Source organism: Hylobates moloch, unplaced genomic scaffold (assembly GCF_009828535.3).
Source record: "Hylobates moloch isolate HMO894 unplaced genomic scaffold, HMol_V3 SCAFFOLD_4, whole genome shotgun sequence".
Classification (NCBI taxonomy): Eukaryota; Metazoa; Chordata; class Mammalia; order Primates; family Hylobatidae; genus Hylobates; species Hylobates moloch.
In genome coordinates, this window is record NW_026652279.1 from 105,106,147 (window position 1) to 105,122,622 (window position 16,476).

At 38.3% G+C, this 16,476-nt stretch overlaps 1 protein-coding gene across 1 annotated transcript in view; it reads right to left on the bottom strand.

Annotated features, from left to right (window-relative positions):
- ENOX1 (ecto-NOX disulfide-thiol exchanger 1) overlaps window positions 1–16,476 on the bottom strand; it is a 446,686-nt gene that overhangs the window by 187,486 nt on the left and 242,724 nt on the right. The window contains exons 3-4 of the mRNA XM_058437834.1: window positions 11,515–11,658; window positions 10,588–10,725 (exon numbers count right to left, since the gene is read on the bottom strand). Of these exons, the coding sequence (XP_058293817.1) occupies window positions 10,588–10,725; window positions 11,515–11,584 (208 nt within the window). The 5' untranslated portion in view covers window positions 11,585–11,658. The remainder of the gene's footprint in view (window positions 1–10,587; window positions 10,726–11,514; window positions 11,659–16,476) is intronic.

Sequence of the window (16,476 nt, forward strand, 5' to 3'; positions counted from 1 at the left end):
AAATGACGGTTTTCAGATACTGTACAACAAGAGGTGCAGGACACTGATCATTGAGAGAGGGGAAATAAATGAAGTGAAACTTATGATAGTCCCAGCCACTGTCTAGAAATTTTCCAGGGCTTAATGCAAGGAAGAGAAACCAGAACAGAGCCTGAAGTCTGTTTGAATTCGACATCTGGGGAGTCCAATGCCCCTGGAAATTTCAGGGCAGAGTACAAGAGAGGAAGGAGCCAATCAGAGCGAGAGAATTTTGGAGATCTTCAGAGGTCCCCTCAGAGTCTGTGGCTGCATGTTGATCGGGAAAGGCTGAGAGGGAAGTGCGAAGGCTGGGGCAAAAGCCATAGATGGAACCTTTCTGAAGCTCACAAAGGACAGGGAGTAGCTCAAGTTCCCGAGATCCAGAGAGAAGAAACCTTGCAATATACCAATAAAGAGTTCCCAGAAGTGTTTTGCCTCAGAAATGGGACGAAATTATCTCCAGTCTAAAGGCTGCTTAGATCCATTAACCCAAGTATAAAATCAAAGCCTTGAGAGAATCAAACTGTTTCCAAGGAACTTGACTGCATCTGAAAAAAAAAAAAAAATCTTAAAAATATTTTAAGGAAGACAAAAAAGGAAAGATAAAGAAAAAATCCAGCACCTGACAACATAAAATTCACATCTGGCAACCAATAATAAATTAGTAGGCATGCAAAGAAACAGAAAAATAAGACCTATCATAAGGATAAAAATCAATGAAGAAAGAGATTCAGAAATGTCACAGATAATAGAATCAGCGGATAAGTACAGTAAAACAGCTATTATAAATATACTCCATCTGTGCAAGAAGGTAGATGAAAGCATAACCATGATAAAGAAAGACAGGGAAGATACATTTTTAAAAAAGAAGGAATCTGAAAATATAATGCTCAATTATGAGAAATAAATCATGGATGTCAAGAGGTCTGGAGGTCATAGTTACTCTTCATATCTAACTGATTGCAGATATAAAATCTATAGTTTAGATAGTCTAAGGACCAAGTGTAAAAGTGACTTTTCCAGGTATTATGCATTTTATCTAATTATTTATATAAATGAACCAAATTACATAGTCATTCAAATATATAGTTATCAAGCACCCAGCTTTGATGATAGAGGAAATACAAAGATGATTAGCTGCAGTTCTTTCCCATAGAAGAAGTCCAGCACAGTCTATTAGAGAGATGATAGAATAATTATATTAGCACATAGATGACATGTGCTTACAATTCAAGAATGCAGTATGTAACATACTGTAAACTATAAGGCAGGCCGCAGAATAATAAAAGGAAATAAAAGCGAACAATGGATGTGGAAGAGAAGTCCCCTATGCAATTAATCCATAGTTACAAATAAAAGACTTTGACATTAACCCAATGCAAAAATCCAATATACAATAATTTACATGCATGCACACACATATATACACACACTTACATCAGTACAGGAACACTCAAACTCATTTTAATATGGGAATTTGTCTGGCTTTTCTTTCTATTCTCTGCTGAATTCGAATGTCCACTCTGAGCAGAGGATACAATTTCCTAGTGTGGGATGCAAATATTTTCCCTCAGCTCATCGGGCTGTTAAAGATACTGAAGCTTCTCTACTCCAGAGGAAATCAAGAAAATTAGGGAATGTATGTATTTGTGATATATACATACATATAAAAATTATATATTGTGGAGTATATATTTAATACATGTACATATGTCAATATACATGCAATTATTTAAAAATATTTTCTCTAATTTAGTCTAGTGAGTAAGAATGCGGCCGGCATAGTTCAAAAGGCTAATGAGTAGTACATATATCAGAGTACAACAGAGCAAATAAAGATTAAGCTAATCAAGGGTGCAAACTAGAATAAAATTTAAATATATTATGTATTTGTTGTAGTATACACAGGATGAAAAAATTTTACATTAATAATTCAGAAGAGGTCAATCTAATACTAAGCAAGTAAATTTATCTTATTCATTCCATGGAATAGAAGAGTGACTATATTATATTAAGCATTTAACAAGAAGTTTGTAACATCTCTAGCCAACAAGGATATAGGCTTTTGTCATTTGTGGAGAGTTATTTGAGAACAATCTTTGATGTGCTTTAAGTGATGTCAATTATCTTATATAGTACATGGGATAGGCCAAAGCAAATCTTTTTTGGAAACAGATTTTACACATTCTCTTATCTCTAGAAATACTGTAGATAGGCTGAGTGCAGTGGCTCACACCTACCTACCACTTTGGGAGGCCGAGGCAGGCAGATTGCTTGATCAAGCCCAGGAGTTAGAGTCCAGCCTGGGCAACATGGTGTGAATTCCCATCTTTTCTAAAAATACAAAAAATAAGCTGGCACACACCTGTGGTCCCAGCTACTCGAGAAGCTGAGGTGGAGAATCACCTGAGCCCTGGAAGTTGAAGCTGTAGTGAGCTGTGATTATGCCATTGCACTCTGGCCTGGATGACAGAGTAAAATCTTGTCTCAAAAAAAAAAAGAAAGAAAGAAAGAAAAAGAAAAAGAAACAAACAAAAGCAATATTGTAGATACACACACATCAGCTTAGCACTAGAATGCAAGTTCCAGAAGAGCATGTGTAGCACCTATGGCAGTGCCTGCACGTGGCAGGTGCTCCATATTCCAGTCCCATTGGATATATCTAGGCGATCTACCTCTGCCCCATCTACCTGTGCCATCCCTTTTTGGACAGCAGCCTTCTAGATGTAAACCTAGCCTTCCCTCTTGCCATTCTTCAATGCAGTCTCTATAAAACAAGTCAGATACTTTTTTTGTTAGGAGAAATAAAGAAACAAAAAACATGAGTCAGAGGTCACTTATCTCCTTAAAACTTCAGTAGTTTGCACTTCAAATAAAGTCTGTAGTCCAAGCTTTGGAAGGCGTGGTCTGGCCACAGCGTATCCCACCAGACTTGTGTTAAGCACCAACCTGCCAATCCCACTCCGTCCCAACCACCACCTCTGGTCCACATACACCCACTTTTCTCTTCTTTGAAGGGGCTAAGCTCCTTTCATCTCAGGTCTTTGAACAGGACATTTTCTGCTTTTAGAAGTTTCTCATCTTTTCGAATCCTCCATTTCTTTCTGCTCTTCCCTCCTGCTAACTAGATATGTCTAATTTATCCTTCAGGTCTTAGTTTGAATATTACTACTTTAGAGGAACATTTTCTGAAGCTTCTCCAATACCTCCAAACAAAGTTAGGCTCCCAATTCCTCTTTATAACATCCCACAATTATAATTAGTCATTTGTATAATTATTTGATAACATCTTCTTTAGAGATACATGTTCTCCATAAGAGCATCACTGGTCAGTCATGCCAATTGCTGTTCCTCTAGTGCCTTGTAAAAAATGCTGTAATACTGTGGTGAGTAAATAAGTATACCAATGTACTGTCCTAATGTCCTGGGGAAGAAAGGGTAAGTAACTGCACAGGGTGTAACAGAACTGTCACAAGTACATGAAATCAGGTACATAAATTGTGAAACATAAGTCAAGGGCCTATTTGTTTTCTGACACTTGATAGTGAGAAATCTTTCAACAAGATGGAAAATAAAAACAAAAGAGAACTCTGAGCATCGTCCTTTAGAGACCCCCACTGGTACCCGCCAGGCTGTCTGTATCCCCTTCATCATGCCTGTGTCAGAGAATGCCACCATTAATATCTGAAGGGACTAAAGAAAGAAACTTTGCTGGTATGAGTATGATTTTCATTTCAAAAACAAGCATGTGGGGTGGTTTATCAACAGATAGTCCTGAGAGTATTTGTAAGCTGAAGAGACAGTTTCAGGCAGGATTTCCAGATTCTATTTTTTATCTCTGACCAATTCTCTCATTTCAATCTTGGAGCCCTGCAATAGTAGGAATGTAGTGGGACACAAGAGAGGGATCTGGAGACCTGGCTGCAGGGTAGGCTGAAACCTGAAGGAGTATCTGAGAGCTTCTTCCTAATTTCACGGCAGAAGTGTGTCTGGGTGTTACGGTCCCCAGGGCGTCAACAACCATCCCTATGTTGTGGCCACCAAAGCCACATCTCCATCAGGCCTTCCTTCCTGCATGCCAGGCCCATAAATCTCCCTGCTCACCACAGGTTTTCTTTCAACAGGTTCCTCAAACTCAACATATCCAAAAGGAAACGAGCCATCTTACCCACCCTTCTCTTTCAGCCTTCCCCACCTTCTAAGCAAATGGCTCTATGGTTAACCCAGCTTGCAAGTCTAGAAGCCTAGGAGTCACTGTTGATTCTTCACCCTCCTTATGTTCCATGTGGTCTTAGTCATCCATTCCTGTGGTTTCTACAGTGAAATGTCTCACGAGTCCCTTCAGATCACTCCATCTCTACTGCTCAGGATAATCGCTGGCATTACTGCCATCACTGTCTCTTATCTGGGTAACTCATGTCTGGTTGCCAACCTTTCCACACCCCCATTAGTCCTCTATAGGGGTTACAAACATGTTCTGTAAAAATATAATTCTGATCCTGCTACTCCCCTGCTTAACTCTCTTCAGTGACATCCTATAGTACCCTTTATCTATTAGTAGCATAACCACTTATCATGTTGATTTGTATTTGTGTATTTACTCTTTTCTGTTTCTCCCACCACTCTAAAGCATGACAGTAAGGTCTATGTCCTGTATTCCCAGTATTTAGCATAACGTCTGGCTCAATAAATCTCAGTTAAAAGAGTGATGCTTGAGGAGATGAAAGGATTTAACAAATCCCTCTTCATATCTGGGCATATTAAAGAGGATAAAGGTGTTCCTGTGAGGATTAAACAACCCAAGAAGGATATTAGAAAAAAGTACTCTGAGGAAGCAGAGAAGAATGAAAATAAGTGGAAACACCAGTGAATGGGAGAGGGTAATGAAAGGGACAGAGAAGGACTTGTAACCTATCTTAGCGTTCCATGAGTGAGAAAGCTAAGTTCTTCTCAGAATGGCAGGAAACAGAAGCAGTGATAGTGAACCCAGAGCTTCTGAAAAAGAAACAGCAAGGTACGAGCCAAGGAACACTTAAGGGTGCTGACAGAGCCTTACAAGTGTGAAGAAGTCTTTTGTTGGCTCCAAATTAGTCACTGATAAAGGATGTGGCTCTATGTAGTTAATTGGCAAGTATGTTGTCTTTTTTTCTTTATTTTTTTGAGACAGAGTCTCACTCTGTCACCCAGGCTGGAGTGCAGTGGTGCCATCTCAGCTCACTGCAAGCTCTGCATCCTGAGTTCACGCCATTCTCCTGCCTCAGCCTCCTGAGTAGCTGGGACTACAGGTGCCTGCCACCACACCCGGCTAATTTTTTTGTATTTTTAGCAGAGATGGGGTTTCACTGTGTTAGCCAGGATGGTCTCGATCTCCTGACTTCTTGATCTGCCCACCTCAGCCTCCCAAAGTGCTGGGATTACAGGCGTGAGCTACCGCACCCAGCCAAGTATGATGTCTTTTTGGAACATGTGTTTAAAATACCACAAATGGCATGCTAAGAAGCTTGGAGTAAAAGATGTGTATCACCCCAGAGTCAATAACGGCTAAAGAAATATTGTTGACAATAGGAAAGGAGATTTCAAAAAGTTTATAGAAAAGCAAGGTATTATCTCATGGCCAGAGAATATCCAGAAAGCACTACTAGTTCCCATGCAGGCCTGGGCAAGAAACTTAAAACCTGGGTACTCAGCTCCTGCTTTTCAGCTCTCCTTCCAGTTGATGATTATAACTTTGGAAAAGAAATTAGGTTATACAGGAAGAGAGCAGCTGGTCACACGAGGTGCCAAAGCTCAGGATTTGACGTTCTAGATTTCAACTTGTGACACCAGAGGTGGGGCCTTCTGAAAAGGGACAACATGTGCCACAGAAAACTGAGAAGAAGGTTTCAGGCAACACCTGACCACAAGAGAGTTAGTTTGAAATTTGAGATTAGGGAGTGACACTGTTCAGCACAAACATAAACAAACAAAATTGTAAACTAGATCATGCAGAGGATATCATATGAGGCATAGAAGGATGGATGGTAGTGGAGAAGGATCTCCACAGTGAATATTCTAGCGTCTCATGAGAGGCTCACAGGTTTGTTTTTTAATTAATTTTTAAATTTTACTTTAAGTTCTGGGATACATATACAGAATGTGCAGGTTTGTTACATAGGTATACATGTGCCATGGTGGTTTGCTGTACCTATCAACCCATCATCTAGGTTTTAAGCCCCACATGCATTAGGTATTTGTCCTAATGCAGGCATTTTTTAACGGCTAAATTAAGTTAGGAATTCTACATAGTAGATCCCACTCTTTGAGAACTACTTATTGCACATTAGCATGGTAAAGGCCTTGGGAAAACCTACAAAGAAAGCAATTTATCTGTGTTTAACCCACAGTTTGCCGCCATTGTTAGGCCACCTAAGTATAATACTTATGTGATCTCCACTCTACCTTACAACAACAGTGAAACATGAATGTTCCAACAGACCAGTTAAAAAAACCTACATCTACACCAATGCACAAAGTGTTGACAACAAAAACAAATCAAAGGCAACAAAAAACTTCACAAAACCAAAACGAAGTATGGGGAATAAAACAAACAAGAAACAATAATGGAGGTAAGTATCATCTCACAGAATAGCTGGGACTTTGGAGTATGGGGTTTAGGATTGGGGTATAACAGTATAATGGTATATTTGGGATAAAAGGAACAAATTCAATGTAATGATTTCAAGTAGCACTTCCTGTGAAGAAGGTAAACAGAGAAGTTCATAAAGGTAGGAGCAGAATCACAGTGTGGGGAACATTTGGTGATGATGAAAGGGGAGAGAAGTGGAAGAGGCGTCGCTGTGGAAGTGCACGACAGCACATCTGAAAGGTGTGCTACCACAGTCATGATGGATTTGATTTCCTGGGAAATTCTTTTGATAAAATCAGAGGATATAAAAATTTTATGCCTTGCTTTGCTGATAATTTTAATCTCTCAATAAATTGAAGAAGCAGTGAGGAAAGGGATTTAGTGTCAGTTTAATTTCAACAAATACGGGAAGAGTGTTTAGAAATATCAGAAACTTTGGGAGAAAGCCAAGTACTCATAAAATCCAGCCTCTCCATAATCCTGTCAGAAATGTTTTAAAGAGGATTTCTTGGAAGGAAGGTTACACTAAATAATCTTTAAGTCCCTTATGAAACATTAAAGGCTGCCTCTAACGTTCTGCATTCACAGGGAAGAACTCCAGAGGTGGCCAGCATGACACCTGAGCAAGCAGTGGCATCTGTGGCTCTATGGCTACGTGGAAAAGAAACAATAGTGCTGCACACCAGCTACAGTAAAAAGGGCATCAGATATGTCATGTAAACATACCATAGAACCAGAAGAACTGAAACAATGTGGTCTTGGAATAAAAATAGATAAATCAGTAGTAAAGAATAGATACTTCAGAAATAGACAAAAATATGCATAAGAATTTAATTTCCAATAAAAGGCAGAATTAAGTCACTGGGGGCATGGAAAATAGGGAATATAACAACTTCCAGAGTGGGCAAACCTTTCTGCATTTAGAAATGGAATAAAGAACTCAAAATGAAAAATTAAATATAAAAACCATAAAAAAGAACCAACATTAGGAGGCAAAACATGGACTAGATAAATATTTTAAGGAAATATGAAGTCCAAGGATTAAAAGGTTTAACAAATGCCCAAGTATAAACAACAACAAAAAAATTACCAGGAACCCTATTTGATAAATGGATACAGTGTGAGAATAATTATTTACAAAAGAGAAAATATGAATAGAAAATGAAAGACAATAAGGAAATAAACAAGGGTAGTTATAGAATAATTTAAGATAAAATAATAGGATGCCATTTTTGCATATCAAATTAGTAAATATTAAGTCCATATATATAGTTTGGGAATTAATTGACCAGTACTTAACAAGAAACTTGAAAATCCTCATTTCTTTTGACCTACTAGTTCCACATGTAGGAGTCTATCCGATGGAAATAATTCTAACAGCTAAAAAGCCCCATGCATAAAAATGTCCACTGCAATGTTTTAAAGCAAAATATTATTTGCTTTAAAAAAGGCAGAAAGGAGAAAGGAAGAAATAAGAACACAGGAGTAAGAAGAATATGTAATGTATGCTTACCATATGGAGGTTATATAAATTATCCCATTTAAATCTCACAGCAGTTCCATGAAGTAGATATGATCACCATTTTATAGAAAAGGTAAGATGTTTTTGCATGCTCAGGGAGAGTAAGTTCTTTAAAGAAACTTGGCTAGTAACAGTGAAAAAATGGAAACAGCCTAAATGTAAATAGTAGAATGGTTAAGTAATCTGGAGATTTGATAAATTATTTTTAAATTTTTAATATAAAAGAATACAATGGAAAAATAGTTCAGAATAAGATGTTAAAAATGCATAACAGAAAATGTTATATTCAGTATGATTGAAATACACAGAAAAAAGACTGGAATAAAATAAATAAACACTAACCAAACACAACAGAACCTGACCCTGAGATTGTATCAAGGAATGTAGTTGGCTGGTGGCCCTGACAACAAAGCAAAGTGCAGTTAAGTTATCAGGCTGTGTAAATGATGAAGGGAAGCCCAGAAAGACCCTGAAAGGCTCAAAAACAGTTTAAGCAATTTGGCTAACACAGGAGATAGAAAAAGTAATTCGGGGCAGATACGGTAAATCTTCTATAACGAGTAGGGCTGTAATTCTTTTCATGGCAAGTTGCTGGGAAAATCATAAATTGGTCACGGTTAAAATGTCAGAAGACTCAAAATCACAAGAAAAAAATAATGAATTATGAAGGTTTTGGCTTACTCTAGAAGTCATACAACATTTTCTGAGAGAAGTAGGAGGTGAGACAAAAGTAAGTAACTTCTGCTCTCTGAATATTTCAATTAGGCAGCTGGGGAAACGTGGGTGGAAAAATAGAAACCTTTACTTTCAAGTTATTAGAAGAAAGTATCTGTCTAGGTAAGCTTTAGGGAAAAGGGGCCTGGGATAAACACATGTTCAAGCCATAGAAAATGTCATTTATGTACACCTACCTCCCTAGAGCAGACTAATCTTCAATTGTATGAATTTGATAGCATTTTGAAGAACTTAATAAATATCCTAAATATAATGTTTTAAAACTCAGCCTTTGTATTTCCTTTGTCTCCTACTTTCCCTGGTCTCTTATCCATTTTCATATTCTTTCTTGTTATATTAAAAAAGAAACCATATATATTATATATGTGTATACACATATACACATACATACATGTACACACACACACACACACACACACACATAACTATAATTAATTTGGAATTTTTCATTTATGGCCACGATTGGCCAAAAAGAAACACAACAAAAAACAAAGGCTGGGTCAACTCAGCATAAAGTGCACAGGTATGTGGGAGTAGAACTTAGCAACATTCCAAAAGCGATTGGTTTCCATTTAATGAACACCATCTACCCTCACCTACCTTGATGGCCAAAAAGTGAATTTTTCTTCTGCCACTGTAACAATGACTACTGCGTAATACCTGGTTGTCACCTCTCCACTATAAATTCTGAGAGGGCAGACCATACTTGTCTTGTTTACTGTGGGAGCCCTTGCACCAGACAGCGGCTCAATGAATATTTATTGAATGAATGAATGAGTGAGTGAATATACAAATCCTACTCATCTCTCCAGACTTAGCTCAAGCCCCACCTTCCTGATAACATCTTTCCTCAAAGCCCCAGTGACCGATCTGATTATTACATCACCAGTCTGCACCACTACTTAACACATCTGACTCTACACATCGTTTTTATCATTGTTTTTCAGGTGTTGGTGTTTTGTTTTGTTTTGTTTTTTCAATTTAGAGAGAAAGGCTCTTCAAAGACACTTATATACATATATATTTATTCTATTTCTCAAAGCACTTTTTACAGGACACATGTAAAATCCTCAGCAAACACCTGTTAAATTCAATGATTAAATCTTTTAGATGACTTTTGACTTTGTGATATTTCTAAACATTTTCTCTACTGAATGCATGCATTGTATTAGGATTCCACCAAGTGGTGGAAAGAAATCAGGGGATTTAGTGTCAGCTGAGCTGAGTTTATAGCTCTGCCACTTCAATGCTGGAAAAAGTCACCGAAACTCTGCTCTTCTGTTTCTCTATTTGTAAAACGGAAACGTTAACAAGAGCAATAACACAAAGAAATATCTACCTATCATAAAGGGAAGACAGTGCAATCAAATGGGATAACGTAGGTGAATGAGTTTTGCAAATTGGAAAGCAAATAGTAGCCATTCTATTTACCAATTTTAAAAAATGCAATTGATGTTGCAAGACTGTGTATAGCAGTAACAGTTAATGTGGCTTTTTCTGAGAACAGCTATTAGGCAGAAGAGGAAGGTGATGAGGAAAAGAATCTCAAGTACAACTTGCCAAACATGCCCCAGTCATAAATAAAAGACCGTGTCCAACACTCGCGGTACGGAGAGATTACCAGGCACCTGTCACCTATACCCTTCGGCACTGCTGCAAGCATCTCTGAAACCAGGAGAAAGCTTACCAGACACGAGCTGCTGTCCAGGCAACCCCACGGGAACCATGCCCAGGTTATTCATGGCTGTGGCCCAGGCTGTGGGATCTGTCACGGACATGTTGAGCTGGGTCGTGTCTATCGCTATACTCCCCAAACCATCAGCTGCTGTGGGGAAAACAAATCATGATTTAGAGTCCATAGGCAAGGGTGTTTGTTTTAAAGAAAATCACATTTCTAGAGATGGGAGGCTTCATTTGGCACATTCCCAAACTACAAAAAAAATAAAGAACTATAATCTAAGGCAATGTTTTCTCTAGACATAAACACAAAGTGCTTCCAAATACTTTCTGGGAGAAAACTTAATGACATATAGTTTATATTATACACAGCATGCTATTAAGGAGGTACCCCTGGAAAAAAAATTGAAGAATTGTTTCCTTCTCCCAGTGAAACAACATTAGTTAAGTCACAAGGCTGAGAGGCAAAGCAGTAATACTCTCTTGGTAAAACAAGTTAATTGGCTTACTGTTTCTAGGTGTAATTCTTGAATAGGCAGGGCTTCTATCTAACAAGAAAATAGTTGTCAAGCGGTAGAACTGGTCCTGACTGAATTTATTAAGTGTTACCTCGTAATCTATTCCTTCCTTTACAAACTTTTACATTATTATATTAAGAAAACACAGGTGTCTACCTAAAGTGACTTTTCTGAAGGATTTCTAAATAAATAAATCAAATTTAAAAACAAGTAGCACAAAGCTTAAGAAAACCCAAAACAAAACAGAAGAATGTGTCAAATTTGACTTAGTGCTCTTTCATTTTCACTAGTTCTACAGACTGATTTCTTTATGGGCCCAGGCTCCTGGTTCAATGCATATTTTTCAAGGTGGGGCAAGCTTTTCCGCTAAGAACTCAAAAAAGCCTTGTTTGTGTCCTGTGCTGGCCACTGGCACTTACCTGCAGCCATCATCTGAGGAAGCTCCTGGGGAAGCTGGGTGATGTTCTCAACTCCACCTGCATCTACCATTGAATTATGAGCATCCAGGGGGGCAGGAGCACTTTGATGGCTGAGTGCAGGGTCCCCTCGGAGGTCATCAGATTCTGCAAAACAGGACAGAAGTGTGGTGAGAAACCTTAATAGTTAACTGAGATAAAACGTCAAGGAACAAACTGTTATCTATTCAAAATCAGAAACAAAGACTGATTTCCAGTCTCGAGCACAGAAGAAAGGCTGCTTCCCATTGCTCAGCGGCTGCCTTGTGGCTCAGTTATTAGAGCCCTGTGAGATGTGTGGGTCAACTCATTGACTCACCAGGAGCCTGGGCTGGCTGAATAAACAGCCCCATTTGTGAGTACCTCAAAGGTCTTGCTTCCTACTGAAGCACCTTCACAAATGGGGGCTTATCAGTCCCTGCACAGCCTTTTCCACACACACTACACAGCAATGGAGAGGGCAGAGTCAGGGCTAAAGAAGATTTTTTTTAAGTTAAAAAATTAATTGATGCTGTTATTTTGGAAGATGGTCATCTGTGGAATGTATTCAGAGAGGAAAAAAAATTGGGAGGTGGAAGGAAAAAGCAAGAACCCATTCACCATGCAGCTGGAAAAGGAGGGTACCTAAATTACAATAGTCAGGAAAGGCAGAAGAGAAGAATGGCATGCTGTCCATAAAGGAAGATCTAGAGGGTGTTAGGGAGGCAAAGGAAGAGCATTTGTTTTTTTCAGCTCATCGGAAAGATAATTTAACTGGCCACAACTTTTTTGGTTTGAATTTTCCTTAGAATTGCCCAGCTTTATATATATATATATATATATATATATATACACACACACATATATATATATATATTATATAATATATAATATATATAATATATAAAATATGTAATTATATTATATATAATATATATTTACATTTATATTTATATATTTATATAGTCTTTTAATGCACTTATCTAATAAATATAAGTAACAATTAAACATTAAAGTTACAAAGTTCTTCTCAATCTCACACTATTTATAAAATGCTATGCCTTCTCTCCACCCTTAGAAATGCAAAAACAGAGCTTTCACATATATTTTAAGTGCACTTTCACCAGTTCACAACTCAGATGAGTGGCATGACAAGTTTGATCTTAGATTAGATACAACAACTAAGTCTAAATATTTATTTTTATTTTAGTATAAATTTAGAAGTTTTTCTAAACCATGTTCCTGTTAATGATGATTTTAGAATTAGATCTTATGGTTTGACAGTGTGTCTAATGTGAAGTTCGAACCTTTTATGGCATGTCTTTTTGTTTCTTTCATTCTTAGGTATAAGAATCAGTAATTCCTTCAGCACTACTGTCAAAAAGAACTTCTGATCAGTTGAGCAGAAGTTTAGTTCAAATGGAAGCTAACGGTTCAATTCTCAAGAATAGGTGAATAATGAGCAAATAGTTTTTATGGTCTCAACAAACCCCTAGCCCTCAACTAGAGGGGTACGTAAGATAGTGTGGAATTTTTTTCCAATTGTCTATCAGGAAGATGAATCACCATCATCATCCAACAGTGAATGATTCTAACTTTGGAAGCAAATTGTACTGAGAATAAATATTTTATTCCTTCCCACTATACTATCCAAATGAACTCAGAACCTGCATGTGTATTGTGCATCAATTATCTTAGGCTATGGGTGCCATTAGACAAAGAGATTCTCACCATAGAAAATAAATTCAATAGCATAAGAAATGCACAGCTAACCTAAATGTCTGGTCCATTCACCAACGATCTTTCTACGATGAAATCTCAAAGCACTTTTCTCTCTCCACTTCCAACCATTTCAGAGTAGCAAGGCAGAGTCAGGCTAGAATGTGTTCATTCTTTTGTTCAAATGGCCCTGTAGCAGAGCTGTTTCAGATCTTTGCAAGGTCACTATTTGTCTTACTTATCTCCCCAAATGAAGTTTAGTTGGCTAGCCTCCTTCTACCTCAGATTCTTCCCAAATGGGCATTAATCACACATTTTTTTTTTTCTCTCTAATGAGTCTGCAGTTCTGGAACACTATATCAGAGAACATCCCTCTACTTTGTAGGCTCATGACTTGTGCCTGACCCACCACATTTCACCTTGACTTTTTGCTACACTGTTTTAGGGATGTCTTTAGTTTTCCTTGGCTCTATAACAGTCTGCTCCAATGGCAGTTTTCACCTTAGTGGTTACAGTCGTATAAAGGGGCATCAAGTGTCCTAGAGACCCATCGTTTCTACCTAACACTTTCATGGCCATTTTAACAGACTGCAAGTGTTTCACTGAAAACAGTAACAAACTGCTACTGTTCCACTGAAAAAAAGCGTTGTTCTGTTGGCAAGATGTGGTGTATAAACCTACATCTATCCCCCAATCAAACTCTTGTGACATTCAATGTATTATATCTCTTCAGTCTCCCAATCCAATGGTTTTAATGACATAACAACTTCGTGTGGCTACCATGTGCCTGGGATGGTGATTCTAAAGTAAGCTCTGTCACATCTTAGGAATTTCCAGTAGTCTCAAGGCTGCCGTGACATTGTTCACAAAATTTAAATTGATTCGGTCACTCATTTTGGAAGAAGGGTAATACTTTTAATTAATTATCAACTAGTAATTTATGAATAGTTCCAAGAATGATTTTGGTACTTTGTTAGCATCTATTGTTCCTATTGAATACCTGCCTCTTTAAATGATTCAAGACCATAAAGCCTAATTTATCATTCACATCAATTTCTCTGCCTTAGTTTTACTATTTCTAAACTATAGAAAAGATTAATCTTCTTAGTGATGTTTATTTACACACAGAGATGTGGGGAGTTAAAAATTACAGCTAATAAAGCACTCTGAATACAGTAGGTGATAATTATTATTATTTTATTTGGAAATGTAGTGTTTCCATTAAGGTACCCTGGGATCTTTGTGTTCTGGTAGATAATTATGTAATTAATTCTAAAACAGTGAGTAACACTTGATATTTCTAAAAGTAAGTGTTGCCCTAGTTTTCTGTGCCACACCTCAGTTGGAGCACAATATTTCATTTTCCACCATTCCTTTATAAAATTATATGATATAGGCCAGGCGCAGTGACTCATGCCTGTAATCCCAGCACTTTGGGAGGCCGAGGCAGGTGGATCATCTGAGGTCAGGAATTTGAGACCAGCCTGACCAAAATGGTGAAACCCCATCTCTACTAAAAATACAAAAATTAGCCGGCGGTAGTGGCCCATGCCTGTAGTCCCAGCTACTCAGGAGGCCAGGACAGGAGAATTGCTTGAACCCGGGAGGCAGAGGTTGTAGTGAGCCAAGATCATGCCACTGCACTCCAGCCTAGGTGCCAGAGCGAGACTCCATCTCTAAAAGAGTAAATACATAAAATAATATAATGTAATTTAAGGCTGGACGCAGTGGCTCAAGCCTGTAATCCCAGCACTTTGGGAGGCTGAGGCAGGCAGATCACCTGAGGTCAGGTGTTCGAGACCAGCCGGGCCAACATGGTGAAACCCTGTCTCTACTAAAAATATAAAAATTAGCTGGGCATGGTGGTGCATGCTTGTAATCCCAGCTACTTGGGAAGCTGAGGCAGGAGAATTGCTTGAACCCAGGAGGCAGAGGTTGCAGTGAGCTGAGATTGCACCACTGCACTCCAGCCTGGGCAACAGCGAGACTCTGTCTCAAAAAAATAAAAATAAAAATAAAATAAAAATAAATAATATGATGTGACTTAAAAGATGTATAAATATTTTCTCTCTAGGTTTTTTCTGCCTATGCAACTACAAAAACTTTCAAGAGATTCATGACCAATTATGAAATTGGCAGTTTCTACTTACAGCTTTAATGAAGTATGAGCACCACAAAACAATCTGATACACAAAATGCCAAGGATAAAAGTACAGCTTTGTTTGGCCTTAACAGATATCTAACTTGTTTCCTGTTAAGATATATTCAAGTATAAAATCTCATACCAATTTCACAACTGTTCAAAAAATATATTTATGTTCAGTATTTCATTGGGCTAGATAATGGGGCAAATAGTTTTTGAAACTTATCAAGTCTATGAAAATACTATTTGGCTTAAAAAATGGCACAGGTTTGGGAGGCTGAGGCGGGAGGATCACAAGATCAGGAGTTTGAGACCAGCCTGGCCAATATAGTGAAACCCCATATCTACTAAAAATACAAAACTTAGCTGGGTACGGTGGCGGGTGCCTGTAGTCCCAGCTACTCGGGAGGCTGAGGCAGGAGAATCGCTTGAACAATTTCTATAGGTACCAGGGATATACACATCATGAATAATAAAACCTACCTGTAATTGTCCACAAAACACAGATTCCTGTTAAAGGAGGGTAGAGATCAGCTAGGTATTGAAAATCCTTCTTATTGAAAAAAAGAAATAGGCTAGGTGTGGTGGCTCATATCTACAATCCCAGATATGAGCTCCTATCTATAATCTACTTTGGGAGACCAAGGTGGGAGGATTGGTTGAACCCAGGAGTTTGAGACCAGGCTGGGCAACATAGGGTGATTCCATCTCTACAATAACCTTAAACAATTAGTCAAGCATGGTATTGCCCTCCTGCCGTCCCAGCTGCTCAGGAGACTGGGGTGGGAGGATTGCTTGAGCTGGGGAGTGGGGGGTGCAGAGGTTGCAGTGAGCTGAGATTGTGCCACTGCACTCTAGCCTGGGCAACAGAGTGAGGCCCTGTCTTAAAAAAGACAAAACAAAACCAAAAAAGCATGATTTTGTTTGATCTAAGTTCTTAGGTTTATACCTACTTCAATAACAAAATACTTATGGTGAAAGAATCAGATTTGTTAATGTCTTGTAAAGAGTTGATACCAGGCCAGGCATGGTGGCTCATGCCTGTAATGCCAGCACTTTGGGAGGCCAAGGCGGGTGGATCACTT